At 34.3% G+C, this 23,952-nt stretch overlaps 1 protein-coding gene across 1 annotated transcript in view; it reads left to right on the top strand.

Moving 5' to 3' along the window:
* The window catches only part of LOC101897055 (dual specificity protein kinase splA), a 41,112-nt gene extending 20,277 nt beyond the window's left edge, over nt 1–20,835 (top strand). Inside the window, exons 2-4 of the mRNA XM_020037169.2 lie at nt 16,313–16,482; nt 19,086–19,159; nt 19,562–20,835. Coding sequence (XP_019892728.2) covers nt 16,313–16,482; nt 19,086–19,159; nt 19,562–20,700 — 1,383 coding nt within the window. The 3' untranslated portion in view covers nt 20,701–20,835. The remainder of the gene's footprint in view (nt 1–16,312; nt 16,483–19,085; nt 19,160–19,561) is intronic.
* Nucleotides 20,836–23,952: the final 3,117 nt, after the last annotated feature.

Genomic DNA, 23,952 nt, shown 5'->3' with positions numbered 1-23,952 from the left:
TCATCTGCCACTAAAAAGTCAATGTTGAGAAGTAACGAGTGCGTGGTTCATTTCTTCCCGAACGGTTTAACTTTTTGGTTAAAGATTCGACATCGCCGGCGAGGGTTTTCATCGCCTGTTGGTGACTCTTTAGTTATGTCAGCGACAAAAAATGCTTGCTGGGTAAAAAAGAAATAAAGAACTCAAATCCTCACATCCTGTATTGGTATGAGTTGTGATGAACACGTGTTGTCGTTAATACCAACACTTACACACACACACACATCACAAGCAATGGAAGCTGGGTAAGCATAAAAAAATCCATAAAAACAAGGAATAGAAAACAAAAACACGATTAACATCCTGTTTTTACTACTTCATGTTGTTTTCCTACTTTTTTGCTCGTCTACTGTTTAGAATTTGAGAACAAAAGTAAGGATATTTATTGTTCTCATGTGTTCTCTTTTGTGGATTTTGGCTCTCTTTTTTCATGTCTCTTTTTTTGAATTTTGCATACATTTTCTCTTATGCCATATTACCTTACTATTTCAGTTTTCTCTCCGAGAGAAAGGACTACAACTTTTATTTCGTTTGTTTATTATAAAAAATGAGATTTAGGGTTGCCAAATCATTAAAAAAATAAGAGCAATGATAAGGCTAACCATACAGCATGACATCATGGAAGCGAATTGTATTTGTCATTTGTTTTGTGTGGAAAATACGAAAAGCCATTATAGCAAACTCTAATAATTCGATAAAATGACCCCTATAGTTCGTATAAATTGTACAGCAATCATAAAATAACACATCCACACATACAGTCCCCATAAATACTAGACTGAAGAAAATAATGCCCAGTATTAAAAAGAGAAGAGCATCATGTACGATTCAATCGTTTCTCTTATGAAGAAGTTGGCGTTATAGAACTGATATTTTCTTATTTGACTTATTAAGGCCTAATTACACATTATTTTAGAGTAATATCAAAGTAAAAAAAGATATAGGTTGATGCATCAACGCTTCGGAACATTGATATGTCAAAATTTTTAAAATGTTTTCTTAAAAATAAGTACATTTTTAATTTTCTTATACGACACCAATCGGAGGTTGTTTTGATATGCATTTTTCACAATTTCTACAAATTTGACTAACTTTTCATTTAAAGTTATCAATTTCAAATTTGGTTTGACAGTTCTTTGTCCCAGCAGCTGTGACGATGCGACTACCTGTATTCTAATATGTAAAGTGACTTATTCATATTTTACATTTTAATAGCATACTTTAAGGATCTCCAAATATTTGTTAGACATAAGAGTAACGCATTACCATATGAATTATATACAGGGTGAGATAAAAAAACTGCAACCACCTTCAGACTGCTGTCATTTCTAATCCACTCATCCGACAACTATTAATATTATTCCAGTGACAACTCATTATATTGTTTACAAGCGTACAAAAGCATTTTGGTGAGAATTTTTCAGAACTAAAGTTATTCGTGATGGAATTCAAGCGTGATAGTGTGATTTCTTTATATTTGGCTGGAAAACCACAATTAGCTATCGTTAGAGCACTCCAGCATTTAAATGTGAATAAATTTTTTGTTTCTCGCACCATCACTCGATACCGTGATACTGGTAGCGTAGTCCGACGTCAAGGAAGTGAACGGAAGAAAACAGGCACCATCAGCAGAAATGGTTCGAGTAAAGAAGCGACTTGATCGAAACCCAGCTGCGAGCTGAACATATCGCAATATTGCATTCGGCAAATATTGAAAAATGAGCTCGGGGTAAAGCCATTGATATGCCGAATTTGATTTTCTTCTATCAGAAAACATTCGTTGTCCAGCAGTTTGTAAAATGTGCACCTTCGGCCATCAGGATTCAATCGTCGACCATGGTGAGAGTGCGGACCGCCATAACAGCCATTGGTCGTTCTCCGCTCGTATTAATCGACCGTGGCATCAGAATAAAATATTTTGAAAATATTCTGTAGGGTGTATTAAGGCCTTGGGCACGCAAACATTTTGGCCGCAGACCTTGGATATTCCAGAAGGACTCAGCACGCGCCACCCAAGAATGGTTACAAAATGAGGTTCCTCGTTTCATTTCCATTGCACAAAGGCCACCAAAATCTCCGGATACCAATCCGTTGGACTATTGTGTCTGGAGTATTTTGGATCATCTCAAGCAAGCGCTTCGCCGGGAATGGGCCAAAATACTGCTATATAAGAATGTGCAAAGTTGTAGCAAAATCGGGTTATCCTTTCTCTTTCTGTGCAGTAAATTATTTTCTTGGAAAATGTTCTAGATTTTTTCTTCTAGGGTTTAAATTTCTTAGAAATAGATTTTTAGACAATTCCATTGAAAAAATTAGCTAAAATCATCAAAATGTCGAATATATAGAGGTACCTTTTTTGTGGGATATACGATATCGTGGACCTATATAGACAATACTCTTCCAGGGGGTAAAGTACTTAGAATTAACTCCTTTTGTGGATTTGACCGATATACCCCATCTTCGAACTTGACCCGCCAAAAGACTGAACTGTGCAAAATTTTAGCTTCCTATATTTATTCGTTTTGACTCTAGTGTGATTACAACACACGGACAGACGGATGGACGGACCGTCTTAGAATTTTACGCTGATCAAGAATATATTTTGTTATGTCTATAATTATTATTTCGATGAGTTACAAACGGAATGGCGAACTTAATATACCCTCCAAACTATGTGTGGAGGATGATATAAAAATAAGTCCTTCGTGCAGATTATCTGTGAGTGGCGGTATGCTATAAAGTATACAATCAAAATCTTCATCTACAACAATACAGAATAAGTGCATTGTTGGTCTTTTACTATGGAATATGTGAAGCTAATTTTTTCTTTACGGCAGAGTGTCGTATCTTCTAAAGGGTAGATGCTACCGATGTGTAGTTTAGTTTTAAATGTTGCTTTCACATTTTCCACCCCTTTTGCAATGCAGCATCATATGTGTATTTACACGGACATGTGTATTTTGTGCATTTGGACGTATGAGTATGTTTGTGTGTATACATACAAACATAATTAATAATGATTAATGCCTTCATTTCCATTCTATGTATATATGTCTTTTTTCTACCCTCCATATACATATTTTGTTTAAAAATAGAAACAAACAAAAATGTAGCACATAAATTCCAATTATGGTGATAATTTATCATTTTTTTGCTTGCCGCTACTTCTGCTGGCTGGCAGCATACAGATTTCTCAGGAGCACAAGAGCATGGAATAGTATTTCGAGTAGTAAGCAGACCGAGGAAATTACATGTGGGTTTGTCTGAAACTCTATGTAAAATAGTGGAAATTAAATAGTTTAAAGCAACCCTTTTTAAAATAGTTAATTTGCTTGAAAATATAAAACTTTTTTATTATTGCACTGTGCAACACAAAAAAATTGGGGGGGAAAATCTAGCGGAATATGAAAGCAGGGTTAAGAAAAGTAGACACGTTTATCGGCATTTCGAAAGTTTACATCGCAAAGTAGCCTCAATAAAGGGGACAAGTTCCTTTCTCTCTTTCACATTTGTTGATATTATCGGACTAAGATTACTCGGAATCCGTACATTTTAAGTATATAGCATCTTCGACAATATTGCAGATAAAATGTTGATATATATTTTTTAAATATAAAAATATACGTTAAAATATATAATATTGATAATGTTAATATAAAAACTCAACATTTCAAAATTAAATGGAAAACATGGTGAAAACGTAAAAATACTTCAAAACGGAGTTATCCTTACAAGGGGGCTATTCCCAAAAGTGGACCGATATGACCATTTTCGGTACCAATGATTCGGCATGTAATCCAAAAATCTCTATTAAATTTCAAAGCTCTATCATAAATATTGCGAAATATTTCTAAAAGTATAGGGGTCCCTTTGTATATGGTCAAAACTATATAGGGACATTAACGCGGCAAAACAATAGAGGTAAACTTATTTGCTAAAACGAATATGGCAGCCCTTTTCTGTCGTACTCGACCTTGTTATTTTTCAAATAAATCAGTCAGTCGGTTTCCCAATGGATGTATAACCTCAACTAATGTTCGATTATTTTAATATATTTTGACTTCTGTTATGATTTCTCAAATTGTTAATCCTTTAGGCTCCGAAGGAATGAGCCAATATTGTCCATTTCGTATCGGATCTAAATAAATATGATACAAATATTGCGACGTGCCAGGTTTGGACTACTACCTTCACTTTATATGAAATATGTGATATTTTTTTGAAAAATTTCAAATGTGCATGAGGTACCAGATATAGTCGACCGAAGTATTCCATTTTCATACTTAGAAATACAGATAAAAAAAAATATTGGCATGAGTAAAATTACAAGAGCATTCACAGGGTGAGATAAAAAACGCCATCATTTTCAGATTTTTTTTTTTAAATTTTATTGAATGAAAGCAAAAAAATGTCGGAAATAGCATCAAATTTTAGAATTTAGAAGTTTAGATTTGTTCGAATTGGTCACCTTTGGTACGAATTATGGCCTTGACCGCCACACGCTGCCCAAATGTTGCTCTGTGGTATTTAGGTCCATTCCCGGCGAAGCGCTTGCTTGAGGTGATCGACAGCTTGGTATTCTTTAGTGCCAACCTTGCTTTCCAAAATACTCCAGACACAATAGTCCAGCGGATTGATATCCGGAGATTTTGGTGGCCATTGTGCGCTGGAAATGAAGCGAGGAACCTAATTTTGTAACCACTTTGGGGTGGCGCGTGCTGAGTGCGATGGTGGTGCTGAGTCCTTTTGGAATGTTCAAGGTCTGCAAACAAAATATTTGCGTATCCAAGAATATTTTCGCGATAATATTCGGCATTTATTCTGATGCCACGGTCGATTAATACGAGCGGAGAGCGACCATCGGCTGTTATAGCGGCCCACACCATCGCCATGGCCTGCGCTTGAGTTCTGGTGGCCAACCGAAGGTGCACATTTTCAGCTGACCTCTTTGCCAAGTAATCACGATCATATTGTGTTGGTTTACAAACTGCTGGTAAACGAATGGTTGCAGTTTTTTCATCTCACCCTGTATATCCAATTTTATGCGAAATCATAAATTCCGATAAATTCCATATTCACCTCAGTTTTTTTGTTAAGAGAAATATTTAGATATAACAAGTTGTAAAGAATAGCTTACTTTTTTCGCAAATTATGACAGACAAAAGTATTGAAAATTGTGACCCTTTATGGGCAAGGTACCAGATATATATATGATTTTCACGACAGATCTTGTGTTAGCAAAAATGTTTGTGTGTGTGAAATTTGAAGAGAGTTGGATGTTTATTTCGCTATTTATGAGCTTTATGGATATTCAAAATTTTGAACCTTTGTGGGGGAGGTATCAGAAGGAGTGGACCGATATATTCCATCTTCACACCAGACCTTGGATTAATAGAAATATTGTGATGTTTGTAATTTAAAGACAATCGAACTCTATCATCACATTTTGTAAGAGTTATAATTATTCCAAATTATGAACGTTTGTGGGGCAGGTACTTGGTGGAGTGGATCGACATTGTCCATTTTCGCATCTGACCTAGCACTGATCCAAATGCTAGGATTTGCATAGTTGGAGCAAAATCGGATTATCCTTTGTCTTTCTGTGTAGTAAGTTATTTTATTGGATAATAACAATATCCATCTCTGCATTTTCTGTAATTTACTTTGTCAAAATTTAACTTCTTTGGAAACTATCGAAGGTATAATTTTGAAAAATAGATTTGATTGTTCAAGTTAACTTTGATAATTCTACCCTCAATCTGAATGAATTCCATTGTAACGATACGTTTACATACAAATAATTATCCTGGTTAACCATTACAATGTAAACACGCTATTATACTCTCATAGAAAATCACAACAACAACAATGTGGTGCTTGTTTACAAAATGTTGACGTGATGTGGAGCAACAATACTTATTACTTTGCTATAGCCTTTTAAGCTTTTTCATCCTCGTTCAAGTTTCCCCACGAAAATAAAAAAAAACAAAATTTGGTTATGAACATGTAACAACAATAACAAATAATTGCGAAAAGGAGCATTATTTTCTAAACCTAAAACTTGACTTGTATTCAATCAGCAAAATATACACATTAAACGTTTAGTAGCGTGCGTTAGTTGGATGTGAAACTATACATACGTTCATACGAGGTAACAAACACACGACACGAACTCTCAAAACGATAGCCAAGCAACCCAGCTACTCTTTTTTCCGAGGTTAGTTTTTTGAAACTTAATACCGTATTGCTTTCAAAATCCATAACAACTGTGTGAAAGTACCATTATATTCGGAAAATAGTTTTTTGACAAATGGCAGAAAAATCGGAAGATATACAAATACTTTTTCAAAAACTTAAATTAGAAACAAGTAAAAAAGCAGCAAATTCGGCCGGGCCGAACTTTGAATACCTCCACCATTTGGAAAAAATTGGAAATTTTCGAAAAAAGGTAAACTTTGTTCAAAATTCCGTTATAAAAGTCCGTCTTCAATTGAGCTTACGATCTCGTCAATTGGGTAAATTTTTTTTTTTGTCATAGGAGTTATTTTAAAATAACTTCTGGGGAGAATATCCCAGGCAAAAAACAAGGGAACTGATGAGGATTGGTGGCTCTTTCCGAAACCTAGGTATTCCCTGCCTTACCCCCTGGTAAACATTGCCATCATTCTCCACTTATAAACAAATGTTGTTTTATAAAAACAACAATACTGAGATTAAGCCTGACGATTTTTGCAACAACAAAATACTACAGTATCCCAGACAAACATGCCAACACTATTCCGTTAGAATCTTAAAAAAAACGAATATATGGAGTTACCGTTATATCGGGGTCTGTTCGAAGACAATTGACCTGCATAAGCATTTTTTGTCATAGGCCATTACAATATTCAAATACGAAACTTGGAACAATTCCAGTGAATAATGACGCAAAAACATCAAAATACCGAATATAGGGAGGTACCGATATTCAGGGGCTATTCGGAGACCTGGACCTGCATTGACAATATTCTGTCATAGATTGAAGTACCTATTAAGAACTTCAAATACGAAATTTGGAACAATTTCAGTGAATAAAGTCGTTGAAATCATAAAAATACCGAATATGGGGAGATACATTTATATCGGTGCTATTCGGAGACCTGGACCTGCATAGACAATTTTCTGCCATAGACTGTAGTACCCATTATAAACTTCAAATATGAAATTTGAAGCAATTCCGGTGAATAATGTCGCTGAAATCAGCAAAATACCGAATATGGGGTTGTACCGTTATATGGGGGCTATTCGGAGACCTGGACCTGCATAGAAAATTTTCTGTCATAGGCTGTAGTATCCTTACGAACTTCAAATACCAAATATGAAACATTTCCAGTGAATAGTGTTGCTAAAATCATCAGAATTCCGAATATCGGGCGGTACCGTTATATGAGGGCTATACGAAGACGTGGACCAGCACAGACAATTTTCTGTCTTAGGTTGTAGCCTAATTTGGAACAATTCCGGTGAATAAAGTCGTTGAAATCATAAAAATGTCGAATATGGGGAGATACATTTATATGGGTGCTATTCGGAGATCTGGACCCTGCATAGACAATTTTCTGCCATAGACTGTAGTACCCATTATAAACTTCATATATGAAATTTGAAACAATTCCCTTGAATAATGTCACTAAAATCATCAAAATACCGAATATGGGGAGGTACAGTTATTTGGGGCTATTCGGAGACCTGACCTGCATAGACAATTTTCTGTCATAGACTGTAGTAACCATTAGGAATTTCAAATACCAAATTGGAAACAATTCTGGTGAATAATGTCGCTAAAATCATCAAAATACCGAATATATAGGTACAGTTATATGGGGGCTATAACTAAATGTGCACCTATATAGCCCATGTTTAGTACCAAAAGTCCTGTATACGAAATTCACATTTGAGTAAAATTTTATCAACCTACTTCAATTCGTTGGGAAATCTACATAGAATTTTATGCTGATCAAGAATATATATACTTTGTGGGGTCTTAAATGTTCAGATAATTGATATGAAATTCGAATAGAAATTTAAATATTTTCGAAAGTTTTATCCGAAAATCTTAAAAATTTATTGATTCGAAACTCGTAAAGTTATCCTGAAAACATTATAGCTCTTTTCGCTATTATCCTGAATTCACTCCCTTCCAAAAGAATCTAGAGCGGAAAATATTGCTCTTAGTTGAGAAAAATTTAAAAATACAAAAATGTCGTTACTATTTTGGCAGACCTTAATCGGTAATCATCTTCTACAGAGTCAATTCAGTATTTGGATCTTCTGGCGCAATTTAATGTGAATTTTAGTATTTTGGTTTACTGGGTGAGCATACATGCTCATTCATTATATACTCATGTGTATAAAAGTACACACACTCACATCATCGAAACCCCAACATTAAGCTATATATATACGAATATATGCATTCTCTCACACACATAAACCACACTTTCTAACACAATAAAGGGATAATGAGTCTGGTTTTTGCTAACAACGAGGACTGATTAACCGATGAGAGCCGTGGTTAAGATTAGAATAGAATCAATGTAAGTATAGTATAGATACGTTATATAATATATAATTTATGTGTGTGTAAGCTTGCCTGCAGATTACGTTAAAGTAAACGATTATTTTCCTATGGATTTGTCTAAAAATTGGTATTTGTAGGTCAAAGTGGGTTCTAGCTCTGGTGGCGAAACATTCTATGTATATATTCTATCTACGTTTTTGTATAGCCCCCATATAACGGTACCTTCCGATCTTCAGTGTTTTGATGATTTCGCCCACGTTTTTCCACGGATTCGTCTACAAATTGGTATACATATGTAGGTCATAATAGGTTCTAGTTCGTGTGGCGAGACATTGTATAGGTCCACGTTTTGGTATAGCACCCATACAACGGCATTATTTTTGCCACATTTTTCCATGGATCTGTCTAAAAGTATAAATAACTTGAATATCTCTAGCTGTTCCAATTTCCCTGAATATCCGGATGAACTTGACGTTTCATTGATTTTAACATTTATTCTTAGAAAAATGCTTCCTTTACTTCTTGTGAATGTGGGACCATTTTTATTGAATTGTGAGGTGTGTTTGTGGCCGTTTTTATTTCCTTGCAATTGTAATGTATCTCAACGCTTAGAGTTGCCAAATTTCAACAAATATATGTATATTGAGAGTTGCCAAAATTTATAAAACTAAATCTTCCTTAACGGTAAACAAAAACTTAGAAAAGTCACTGTGTCACTAGTTCCAACATAATATTCGTTAAGGGTGATTTTTAAGAGCCATAGGAAAATTAAAAAACTACTGAATTTTAATGTTTGTAGATTATTTTACGCAACTGTTGACCCCAACTGCGCCTCAAATGGTCCATCTGCTCATTCCAATTTTGTCATACTCTTTCACATTTCGCCCGGTATCACACGAATAAATGTTTCTTTGTTGATGCAGGTTGGTATGATATGTGTAGGCATGAGCTTTAACATAGCCCCACAAAAAATAGCCTAAAGGCGTTAAATTGCACGATCTGGGCGTCAAATTTAAAGGTCCCGAATGTAAACCAAAATGTTCGCCGAACTCGCCTCTCAATATGATTTATATTTGGTCAAGCAATTTAAAAACATATTTATTTGGAAATACCAAGGTCTAGGCTCATTTTTAATTTTTTTATGCTAAATTTCTATTTACGACGGACAAATTGTTTCATTTTGACAAGTCAGCTGATTGCCTGCATGTTTATGCAGGGATTGCGTCAGTTTACTTTTCCCAGTTTTCTTGCAAAATAAAAAAGAAAGAAAAATTACCTACCATACTCTCTCTCTCTCAGAAAGAACCTGCTGGACAATTCCTACAGGTAAAGTAACCCAGACCCATTTTTGTAATATATGTACGTGAAAATTCCCTCAGTACTATTTACATTGGAGATGTTGTCATACAAACATATTATATTGGCAACTCTGGTTTCTATTTCACACTTGCTTTTAACCACTCTTCCACTCTCTGTGTTGTTTTTTCGTCATAACTAACTGTTAACAAGTCCTTCTGTCATGCCACATGACCACACCAACACAGGCACACCCACAAGATTGTTTTCTGTAATGGTCTCGGCATTTATTGATTCTGAATAACCTAACAGTGACGGCTTTTTGAGTTGACTGTCTTGTTGACATTCTATGCATTTGTTATTGTTGTTATTTATGTGTCTTCCTTTTTGCAAAATGAGTTGGTCGTTTTTTGGAAATCTGAAAGTTCAATGAGAAATGTTAGGAGGGAGTGACAGAGAGGGAGTGAGATTGTGTGTGTGTGTGTATAAATGTCCCCCTCTTATTTGTATGTGTGAAGTTCCACCTATTATAATGAATTTTGATAAACGAATATTTTTGTTTTATATGTCACTTTGCCCACTCCTTCGTCGTAGAACGGTAACAGTATCATCTACAGCCTCCTGTACTTTTTATGCCCTTAGATGGTATATATCATTTGATACAGGTAAAATATGCCTCGTCGAAATAACGATTTTAGACCCTAAGTCCTAATCCGTTTCAGGACATTTGAAGTCGTCCGTCTGCTCTCAAAGAAAGCAACCGATTTGATCCAAGCATGGTACATCGTAATATTATTATCAAACTTACATCGAGTTCGGAGAAGGGCTATATCGTTCCACCAGGTACCAGCTCCCCCACAAAAGGTCGAAATTTTCAAAAAAAAAAAAAAAAAAAAAAAAAAAAAAAAAAATATATATATATATATATATATATATATATATATATATATATATATATATATATATATATATATATATATATATATATATATATATATATATATATATATATATTTACAACATTTTGAATAATTATAACTCTTATAAAATGTGATGTAAGTTTTCGATTGGTAAGGATCGGACCATTCCTTCTGGTACCTCCCCCACAAGGGGGAATAACAAAAACAATTATAAAATCTGAAATAAACTTTCGATGATCTTTATATTTCACACATCCCATAATTTCTACTACCACAAGATCTACTGTGAAGATGGCATATATCGGTCCACTGCTTCTGGTACCTCCCCCACAAAGGGTCAACATTCTGAACATTCATTCAACGGATTGGTATCCGAAGATTTTGGTATCCATTGTGCGCTGGAAATGAAGCGACGAACCTCATTTTGTAACCATTCTTGGGTGGCACGTGCTGAGTCCTATTGGAATGTCCAAGGTCGGCGGCTAAAATATTTGCGTTCCTAAGGCTTTAATACACCCTCCAGAATATTTTCGCGATAATATTCGGCATTTATTCTCATGCCATTGTCGCTCAATACGAGTGGAGAGCGACCATCGACAGTTATGGCGGTCCACACCATCGCCATGGCCGGCGCTTGAGTTCTGGTGGCCGAAGGTGCACATTTTTACCTGACCTCTTAGCCAATGACCGTGTTTCATTTTGTTTGTTTATAAACTGGTGAAAAACGAATGTTTTCTCATCGGAGAAACCCAAATTCGGCAGTTCGCCACTGTCGGCCAAGCGAAGCAATTCTTTAGCACTTTTGAGTCTGTTTTCTTTCTGTTGCGTTGTAAGTTCTTGTACTTTTTGGAACTTCAATGACTTTTCCCCGAGCTCATTTTTCAATATTTGCCGAATGGAATATTGCGATACGTTCAGCTCACGAGCCATTTTATCGATCAAGTCGCTTCTTTACTTTTCGAACCATTTCTGCTGATGTTGCTGTTTTCTTCCGTCCACTTCCTTGACGTCGGGCTACGCTACCAGCATCATGGTATCGAAATTTTCAAAAAAAAAAAAAAAAAAAAAAAAAATATATATATATATATATATATATATATATATATATATATATATATATATATATATATATATATATATATATATATATATATATATATATATATATATATATATATAATATATATATATATATATATATATATATATATATATATATATATATATATATATATATATATACTAGCTGGCCCGGTCCGCGTTGCCGGCCCTTACTTTTAGTCTTTAATCTTAGTAATTTCTAAATAAAAATAAACATTCATGGGAAAAATTATAATAGATAATAATCTACCGTCGGTTTTAGATATTTTGAATAGCCTGATCTTATTTTTCAGCCTAAGGCTATAATTGAGTGTTAAAAACCTGTATGATATAGAACTTCTATAATAGCCCCATGTGAAAACTCAGCTAAATTTTTGGTATTGAATTTCCAATGTTAAGAATACCGTGCTGCGTGGTATTTAGTTTTGTCCACCTCATAATTGAGGGCGGAATGATTTCAAAATAGTCAAAGATAATTGCTTTTTTACACCCATTACCGTGAAATATTAATTAATTTATTTTTGTCATTTAAATTGTGAGTTGGAGAACCCATAAAGTCCATATTTTTCATCATAGAATAATTCAATAACGAACAAAAAAATTAATATTCGTGATTTTTTCATGTTTCTGCCACAATTTGATATTTCGGAGTTTATGGCATGTAGATGTTAATCCCACATCTACGTTCCCAACCAATATTCTCTTGGGAGTTTCAAATTCAATAGTATATCAAATTTTCTTTTCTGACCAAACATTGGTTAGGAAAGCGGATTTGTGGGTACACTAATGTGAGAACTATACTCGAATAAATGCCTATGTGGACAATTATCTGAGGGACGATTCTCTACCCCAGAGTTGCCTAAATACAATTTTTTAACCAAATCAATTGATGAATGTGGTCAAGACCAAGATGGACTCTACTCCGAAAATTGAAAATATTATGAGAAGAGGTTTTTTACACCCTTAGAAACAAAGATGCCAAATAAAGGCCTAAAGATGAAAAAAATGTCGAAGACCCCGAACATGGCTTAAATTATATGATGGTTATACCAAAACATGATCATATTTTGCGAGGATGGTTTCTTATCAAATTAAAATGGGTGTGAGAAAAATGTGGTTAAAATGTAAACAATACTTGAAATAGGGTTGTACCCTTATCCGGGGGTCATATATCATGACCTGCAAAAGCGATTTAAGACATCTTGAAAGTTTAGTAACAATTTCTTTCTTTTTTCCTAAATGTCCAATTCGCTCTACCATTTTGCACCCTTTATATTCGGTATTTCACTGACTGCAGTTCCAATGAATTGCATTTTGAGTTCTCACTGGGCGGATTATTGCCATATGAAAGATGTAGGTCCACGTAGGTCACTCATTTTATTTTAAATATTATTCATTCAGATTTCAAGGCAATAAAAAATGTTCACTTCAATATAGTATGTCAAATTGAAAAAATCACACCAAAAAGAAATTTGTTATTAATATTTTTATTGGATACCATTCCAAAATTGTATGAATTGTCAAGCCGTTCTTTAGTTATACCTTATGTAATTTTTTCCCCGATTTGAGAATTTTTGCAATGAGATCTCTTTTTTCAAGATTTTTAGAAATTTTGACTTAAATTTGGTGTGACCGCTTTAAATTATTTCGATAACATCTATTTCGTTTCGCCACCACATAATTTGGTACTACACTTCAATGTAACCCGGCTTCTATTTCAGTTCTCAAGAAATCGAGTCAAAATAAATTGGTATTAATATTCGAATCAAAAAGAAAAAAAAAAAAATATTAAAAAAAAACACTACAAATGTACATTCGAAAAAAGTAAGTCAAAATAGAAAAAAAAAAAATACAAAATAAAACATTACGATTGTACATTTCGGAAGTCAAAATGAAAATGTTAATATATCACATTTTTACGCGATTTTTTTGAATATTATCCTTTTCGGAAAAGAGACAATTCAGAATTTGTATGAATCGTTAAAATCAGATCAGCGGTTCTTGAGTTATAAGCGTAGTAACTAACACAACTTACATTTATATATATATATATATATATATATATATATATATATATATATATATATATATATATATATATATATATATATATATATATAATATATATATATATATATATATATATATATATATATATATATATTTACAACATTTTGAATAATTATAACTCTTATAAAATGTGATGTAAGTTTTCGATTGGTAAGGATCGGACCATTCCTTCTGGTACCTCCCCCACAAGGGGGAATAACAAAAACAATTATAAAATCTGAAATAAACTTTCGATGATCTTTATATTTCACACATCCCATAATTTCTACTACCACAAGATCTACTGTGAAGATGGCATATATCGGTCCACTGCTTCTGGTACCTCCCCCACAAAGGGTCAACATTCTGAACATTCATTCAACGGATTGGTATCCGAAGATTTTGGTATCCATTGTGCGCTGGAAATGAAGCGACGAACCTCATTTTGTAACCATTCTTGGGTGGCACGTGCTGAGTCCTATTGGAATGTCCAAGGTCGGCGGCTAAAATATTTGCGTTCCTAAGGCTTTAATACACCCTCCAGAATATTTTCGCGATAATATTCGGCATTTATTCTCATGCCATTGTCGCTCAATACGAGTGGAGAGCGACCATCGACAGTTATGGCGGTTCACACCATCGCCATGGCCGGCGCTTGAGTTCTGGTGGCCGAAGGTGCACATTTTTACCTGACCTCTTAGCCAATGACCGTGTTTCATTTTGTTTGTTTATAAACTGGTGAAAAACGAATGTTTTCTCATCGGAGAAACCCAAATTCGGCAGTTCGCCACTGTCGGCCAAGCGAAGCAATTCTTTAGCACTTTTGAGTCTGTTTTCTTTCTGTTGCGTTGTAAGTTCTTGTACTTTTTGGAACTTCAATGACTTTTCCCCGAGCTCATTTTTCAATATTTGCCGAATGGAATATTGCGATACGTTCAGCTCACGAGCCATTTTATCGATCAAGTCGCTTCTTTACTTTTCGAACCATTTCTGCTGATGTTGCTGTTTTCTTCCGTCCACTTCCTTGACGTCGGGCTACGCTACCAGCATCATGGTATCGAGCGATGGTGCGAGACACAAAAGATTTATTCACATTTAAATGCTGGAGTGCTCCAACGATAGTCACTTGTGGTTTTCCAGCCAAATAAAAAGAAATCACACTACCACGCTTGATTTCTATCACGAATAATTTCTTTCTGGAATATTCTCACCAAAATGATTTTGTACGCTTGTAAACAATATAATGAGCTGTCACTGGAATAATTTTACAAGTTGTCGGACGAGTGCCTTAGAAATGACAGCAGTCTGAATTGGTTGCAGTTTCTTCATCTCACCCTATAGTATAGTCCAAAATTGACACGTCGCAATATTTATATCATATTTATTTAGGTCCGATACGAAATGTACAAATGTTGTCCATTCCTTTGGAACCTACTCTATAGATTCATTTGAATAATCATAACAGAAGTCAAAATATATTTAAATAATCGAACATTGGCTGAGTGTATACAACTTTCGGCAAAACCGACTGATACTGTTTAACTTGTTTTGTTTCGTTGTTTGAAATTCTTTAAGGAATGGAATGAGGGATCGAGATCTCTCTCTTTTGTGACCTTGAATTTTGACACGAAAAAAGAGTTTAAACTCGATTATTCTTATAAAAATGCCCACATGTGTCATTTCATCTTTCCAGGGGAAATAAATTAATGAGAATATCTTTAAACAGCAAAAAAAAAAAAAAATATATATATTTTAATATTAATTTTAATCTGACTACCAATTTTAAGAATATTGCCTAGTATTATTGGAAAATGATTAAAAGGAGCCTTAGTTGCGTAGTTGGAATAATTCGAGAAAAATAATTGTCTCCATACGAAGAGAAAGTATGGATTTTTATAGTGGCGTCTTTAAACAACTTTATATTGTTTTATATTTTATAAAATATCACGTAGTGTTTATATGAACACATACAATTATTCATATACCATAAATTTCAATAGTTTTCGCCATAAAACAAACACTGTAGTTAAAATTGGTTTTTGAGTTTCTTTCATTTGAATTGATAATCTAGCTGGTCGTTGTTGCTACTGCTGGTAATGCAGAGCATGTTCGTGATGGCTGGGCCATTTAAAGACTTGGTTCGATGTCATTTGTTTAGAGTACAGCAAAAAAAATTAACATTTGTGGTCTAGTTTAAATGATTAATTTTTTGGTGTTTTTCTTCACGACTTCCCCGCTCTTTTCACTATTTCTAAGTAGCCAACAAGGCTGTCAATTTTCTCATTTATGTTTGTTCAATTTTTAATTTGTGTCTAATTAATTTGGCTTTTTTGTTCTCTCTTTCCAGGAATATGATATACAAGATCATCGACCGTTTCTATCACTCAATCAAAGTGGCCTAAATAAACCTGATCAAATAAAATTTGCCCGCTATCTTGGACAAGGTTTACCAACGTTTACATTATTTTGCATTTATAGTAATTTTAAAAATTTGTTTTGCACAAAACGTACCGAGAAGTAAGTATCATTTAATATTACCCCTCATCTGGTTTTCATATTTTTTGCTTTTGTTTCTTTTCTGATTAGAGATACAATGTGAATTGAGTTCAATGGCTGTGAAAGTATCTTCGGCTGTATTTATAGAAAAAACAAAAAAGGCAAAACTCAAAAAAGAAAATTAGTTAACTTGCTAACTTCAGCCTGTATCATTTGGCAATGGAAGTTTCGATTGAAAATGTATCAAAGATGCAATAACAAAATGCGATTTTTTTCAAAAAAAAAAAAAAAAAAAAAAAAAAAAAAAAAAAAAAAACTCTCAAAACCATTAAGGGAAAGTCAAAAGTCGGGCGGGCTGACTATATGATACGCTACACCGCTATGCATATTTAGTGGAGCCCCCATAAAAAAAGAATTTATTTAAAAAGATTATACCTCCTATCAACCTTTGGCTTTAGAGCAGTTATAATTTGCTTCCAGAGGTAACGAATATATGGGAGGCATATCCAATTCTGAATCGATTTTCACTAAATTAAACAGGGACATTTTAATCTTATAAAATCGCTTAGCATGCATGGTATCACTTCGAGAAGGATTATATTAAAAAATGCAAGCTCCAAATCTAAGCCGATCTCGATAAAATTTGGCAAATGTATATCCAAGCTCTATAAAATATCTTGTATCAAATATCATTGAATGTGAGGGACTTAAACACCAAATCGAATAAAAAAATATATATGGGAGCTATAGCTATATCTTAACCGATTTTCACCAAATTTAATGCATTTGCTTCAGTAATAAATTCAGGATTTGCCAAAATGTGCAAAAATTTTTCTGCTGATCTTCACTCCAAAATCGAAAATTCTCCTTGTCTAACTAACCATTGAGCCAAAAATGAGTTTCTTCGCTGAATACAAAGGTTAAACTTTGTAAACATATAGAACACATTTTTATAATAAAATTCAATGATTGGCAAGCGTTGTTCATTCATGCAAGCGTTGACGATTCATGGGTTAATTAAAGACCAAACTGAAGATGTTTGACAGAGAAAAAAACACAAAACGTGCGTGAGCTGTTTAAACCAGTGTAGCCAAAAAGATAATGGCTAAAAGGGCACCCTTATTTGTATAATATAAGTAGATCCACCTCCAATAATGTATAAAATGGATGGAGCCGTTATAGGGGGCCATACCAAAACGGAAACCTATACTGACAATTTTATACTACAAGCACTGTTATCTATTGCGAGTCTCAAATACCAAAATGATTGGATCATCAAAATAACGAATATCGATGGGTACCTTTATGTGATCAATGTTTTGACACCGGTTGTAGGTCCCATTATGAAGTACAAACACCAAATTTTACTCAAATCCCTTAGAAAAGGTGGCCAAAATCGACAAAATACCAAATATTTAAGGTCATTTGTGCGCTATAGGAAAACGTAGACCTACATATACAATGTTCCGCTACCGGAGCTAGAACCCATTACGAACTGCAAATAAAATTGGTAGACAAATCCATGGAAAAAATTTGGCTAAAACCATTAAAATGCCGAATATCGGGAGGACCATTATATGGGGGCTATAGGAAACCGTGGACCTATGCATACAATTTTCAGTCACCGAAGCTAGGACCCACTACGAACTACAAATACCAATTTTTCCGTGGAAAACGTGGCTAATACCATCAAAATATCGAATATCGAGAGTTACCGTTATATGGAGACTATAGTAAAACGTGGCCCACACAGCTAATGTTCTACCATTAGAGTAAGAATCCCTTAAAAACTCTTAATATCGACATTGGGACAATTCCGTTGAAAAATGTGGCTAAAATCATCAAAATATCGAATATCGGGAGGTACCGTTATATGGAGGCTATAATTAAACGTGTGCCAAATTTATCTCATTTTCAATACCAGCCATCCTAGGTATAATACACACACTTGTGCCAAATTCTACGTCAAATAATGTGGGCTGTATCGAGTTTTTAGAATTTTATACGGATAATGAATATATTTTTATGGGGTCTATGACGAATATTTCGATATGCAATAGAATGACAAATTATATATACCCTACTTTCCATGATGAAGGGTATGAAATGAGTGATTCATTGTCACCGGCAATAATCGATGTTAGAAGTACCCCCTTTCAGTTGATCTAGAACGAATTTTGCTAAGAATCGTGTGTATGTTTTATTACTCCATGTTTAACAGCGATTTTGTCCTTCTCGAGGATATATATAGCCTGTTAAATTAAATATTATACATTGCACCTGGATTCCTTGTACGGCCTTTTTTTTGATAAATTTATGTTACAATTGTACCAGTGGACTAAAGTTGGGAGAATGCGATGCCTGCGGCACCATTAGTAAACACACAAGACAAGACGCAATCTTTGTTATCCATATCCGAGAGTTGTTGGCCGATTATTTCAGCTAATTTATACATAATTTGCAGGTTATGTTCTTTATTTGTGAAAATCATTTCCAAATGTTCTGAAATAATACAGATTTATTTGAATGGTTTCAATCTCTAATCAGAAATGTTTTTATTATTTATGAAATGTTGTTTAAAATTTAACTCGGCAATCGCTAATATTCACCTCTTCCCATTTCAGCTACACAAAGGATGGCTATAATTTGCCTTATATTTTAGAGAAAACTAAGAGCTTTCTAGCAAACACTGCAGCGGGTAAGTTTGAATGAGAAAATAATACAACCGAAATATCATTATTAGGCAAGTTTAGAAATGGCACCTTATTAATGTACATTTAATAGTTTTAGAGCATTTGCCTTGATTTGCGCCACTTACAAATGAAAATAAATCTCCTCAGGATATGAAAAACAAAAAAATAGATATCAAACACATTAGGTAAAAAACATTTCAACACACATTTTGTAAAAAAAAGAATAGATTATATAGTTAGCTTTAATATCCTTTTTCTTTGCATTATGTTTTGTATTTTTTATCTTCTGTTCTAAAAATTGGCCAAAACGTTTTTAATTATTTTTATTTAGAATTTATTTTTAATTATCTTCTTTTGTTTTGAAACAAATTTTGGTTCTAATCAAATTGGCATAAATTATGTTTTAGGTACTGACAATCGAACTGTCCCTAGCACTAGCAACAACAATAGTAACAGTAACACAGCCACCACCACCAACACATCCTCCTCGGTGATGCCCAACTCGGTTGCAGCAGTAGTCGCGGTCAATTCCAGTAATGCAACAAATTCCCCCATCACCACTTTCAATACAAATAATAGCACCACAAGCACCTCTGTTCCTTCAAACACGAACACCACCACCTCCGCCTCGAATGACATCAATGCAGCAACAACCACGCCAGAGGAGAAGTCAACGTCTCAGCCAACGGAAGCGGCAGTAAATGCAAACAACGGGGATTCTACAGTCAACGGTGAAAATGCCCACGGCAATTCAAATGGTCATGTTCAAGGGAATGGCAGCGACATAACACAAACCCCAACCAAACAAACGCCCATGAATGTGCCATCTACGCCAAGGAGTTCGCATATGCTGCATCACAATCAGCAGCCAGGCCAACAACAAGCGCCAACTGCCCCCACTACTCCCTTGACAGCACTTTCTCAACAACATCAGCAACAACAACATTTGGTCAATCACCAACAACATCATATTTCAAGTCTATCCCGACCCCAAACACCAAATACACCAAATTCTCAACAGCACCACAACCTACCGCAGCAGCAACAAGCATTGGCCCACATACACCCACACCATGTTCAACGCCCCGCAATGCCTATGAGCCCCATGGTTGTGGTTAGCTCTGCCAATGTAATTCCCACATCAGTTATTGGTTCACCTTTACCTCCCACTAATGCAGCTAATCATCATCTACAACATCCTCATCCACATCACCCACAGCAGCAGCATCACCTTCCGCAAGCAGTGCTACATCATCAATCTCCCCAGCTGCACCATCAACAACATCATCCCCATCATATGCAACAACAACAACAGCCGCCAAATCATATGGTCCATCATTCGATTCAAATGTCCAACCATCAGCAGCACGTTGTCGTTCAGACCAGTAATGGGGGTGGTGCTGTTGCCGTAGGTGGCGGGTTTGTCTATCAACAACAGCCGCAGCAGCAACAAATGCAAAAACAGCAGCTTCATCTACAACAACAACAACAGCCCCAGACACAACATCCTCTGCAACACATAGCTACTCAAAACCCACCCCATTAGAACAACATAATTATAAATCCCCAAAAATTATACACCACCCGCAACCCGACTATTCTCCAACACAATAACAACATGCTAGATTTATATTTTAGGTTAAAATTCAAAATTTCAAAATATACAAACATAACACACATATTTTTTTCTTGTTCTACTAAATTCGTATTTTGTCCATTGCTATTATTTGGTTCGTTTATTCTTTTGTGTAGAGCTACTGTATATGGTGTTCTAATTTCTAATTTATTGTTGTTTGTTTTTATTTCTGTTTATCCATTAAGGCAAAAAGTATGCTACACATTTAAATTTAGTATTGCATTAAGGCTATTGTTTAGTATTATTTTTACAAACCAAACCCTCTTTAGATTATGAATACAATTTTGTTCCGTTAGGAAGATGTTGAATAAGTCCAATTTTTACCAATTGTATTATGAATAATTTTTTGTAAAAATGTTCACAAGAACTCAGCTATTTATATGGGCTATAAAGCTATTCTTAATTTCCAAACTGTATTCGTTAGCCTGTAAATCATTGACAATCCCCATAACATAGAATAGCCGTATTGGAATATTTCCACCTCATCACTTTACCACTAGCCTTTGAGATTAAAAATGAGCAATCTTGACCATTTTCATTTCCAACAACAGATGATGAGACAAAAATAATCTCTGATTTTTAAAATTATTTGAATTGAATACAACTACATATGTTCTCTAATAGACTGATAGATCGACAACATATACACAGTGAATGTGAAAATAATTTAGCATCAAGACTTTCAAAATGTGTATTTATGTAGGGGCAATGGTTATGTAGATAGGCAAAATCATAGCATTTCAAAGTGTTCTTGTTATCGTAAATTACATGCAAGTTTACTTACATATACCCCGCATAATCGACCATAGAAACAGAACGCAGAATTCTCGTAAAGCAAATGCCATTTAATGTGAATATATATATTTGATACTTGGGCGATTTTACAAATGAGGAAGAGAAGGGAAGGTTTCAAAATTTAAAATTTATATAAGGTATGAAATACAACGCGACATAACAGAAAAGTTTACCCTCCCGCCCCATACATATGTGTATATGATTATAATATGTATAACGAAGTCATTATGTCCACGATTATGTCGATGTTGTCGTCATTATTGTTGCTGTGCGTGTTTCTATTTCTACCCATACCCATACCCATTTCTCTGAGGCTTCATAAAAGTTAGGACGTTTCGAAATTTGTATTTTCGGGCTGTCTTTTCTCTACAATTGTCGTGAGCATTTCGGGTTAAAATATTTTTTTAGACAAATACTTATTAGTATCATTATCATAAGTGTATGTATTAGTATCAGAAATACGACACGCTTTCATTTATTTGAGCAAAGTAAAAAACTATTTATTTTTACAATGGAAATTGAATTTTTGTTTGAAAAAGTGTGTAGAAAATAAAGTTTAAGTAGTCTGGAATTATGTATGTATTATTGGAAACAAAATGTATATCATGGGTCGAAAAGCACTTGGCGCATCTTAATGCTCAAAATAATAAAAAGAAAATGTTTGGCCATCGAATAAACAAATGATGGGCACTAGAAAATTATGCAAAGCAGATAAAATTAATTAAGATTATCGTCTGCAGGTTCTCGTCATATGCCTATGTAGTGAATATTTTAAAAAAGTATTTGCATTATTTTAAATTTAAGCTAAATATGAGTCCATAAGTTAACTAAATTAATATGAGACCATAGATCCCAGAGATTATTTTCTGCAGCAAGATAAATACTCATATTTTCCATCTCAATTTTTTATGAAAACAAGAAATTATATTTATCGACTATAGGATGAACAGTATATTAATCTTTAACTAGACACGTGATGGTAAATATAACACCATCAATGTCAACTTTTTGCTCGAATTCATAAATGCCTAACAAACAAGTCCATTAAGTAAAGCATTAAATAATTTATAATAATAATTGATGTTTGTGACTTCTTGGTTGTGAACAAAAGGTTTCAATGAAAATTAAGAAGAAAGTTTGTTTTATATCCTCCACCATACATATTCTCGATCACCGTAAGATTCGATGTAGGTCCTGTCCATGTGTAGAAATCACGTTTGAGTCCAAACGGTATGATTTTGCATAGAGTTGTCTTTTGTATACAGGCAGGTCAAGTTCGATTAAATGTACTAAATCGGTTAACCTTTTCACATAGCCCCCATATATTTTCAGTATTTAGCGATTTTAGCCAAATTTTCTAACGCAATAATTTAAAATTAGAGTTTATAACGGGTTCTACGCTCTGTGGCAGAATATTGCCTATAAAGGTCCATTTCGTATAGACACCAATAACTGTACCTCCCTATATTCACTATTTTGAGATAAAGGGATTTACTCATGTACCCCTGCCCCCACAATTCTATGGAGGGTATATCAAATTTGATCAGCGTAAAATTCTATGTCGATTTAGCGATGTGCGTCAGTCTGTCTGTCTGTTGTAACCACGCTATCTTTGGAACGACTTTTGCACACATGTGTATTTTTCCAGTAAATAGATTAAGTTCATTTTTTGATTTTCGACCAATTTAATTATTTGTTACTGGTTTTTATCGGCCTATTTTAAAATGAAAACAAGATTTATTTCATTTTTTGCTCGACGTTTCGTTGGCTTTTTTCCAACATTATCAAGAGCTTATTTATTTGAAATTTTTAATTATTTGTCATTATTATCTATTAATATGCATTAAGTTCATGTCGGCCCACGTTTTCATATAGCCCCCATATAACGATGCCTCCCGCTATTCGGTATTTTGATGACTTTAGCGACTAAATTAACCGGGATTGTTTCAAAATTCGTAGTTGAAATTCGTAATAGGTACTACAGCCTATCACAAAAAATCGTGTTTTCAGGTCCACGTCTCGGATAGCCCCCTAGACGATACCTGCTGATATTCGGTATTTTGATGGTTTTAGCGATATTATTAACCGGAATTGTTTTCAATTTATATTTGACGTTCTAAATCGGTACTACAGCCTATGACAAAAAATGTCTTATGAAGGTTCCTTCGTATAGCCCCCATAGAAGGGATTTCATTTAAGAGATAATGCTCTACGGATTTTTTTTTTAAATTTTCAAGTTCACCAGTTCAAGACTAATTTTGACATTACTATGTAACAACTCTAAATATTCGTCGAAGGCCCCATAAAAAATTACGTTTACCCTTCTATCTTACAGCGTAACAATGACATTTTGCACAGAAACTGATT

This window comes from Musca domestica, unplaced genomic scaffold, assembly GCF_030504385.1.
Source record: "Musca domestica strain aabys unplaced genomic scaffold, Musca_domestica.polishedcontigs.V.1.1 129, whole genome shotgun sequence".
Lineage (NCBI taxonomy): Eukaryota > Metazoa > Arthropoda > Insecta > Diptera > Muscidae > Musca > Musca domestica.
The sequence above is the reverse complement of the archived record's forward strand: the minus strand, read 5'-3'. Positions and strand labels throughout refer to the sequence as shown.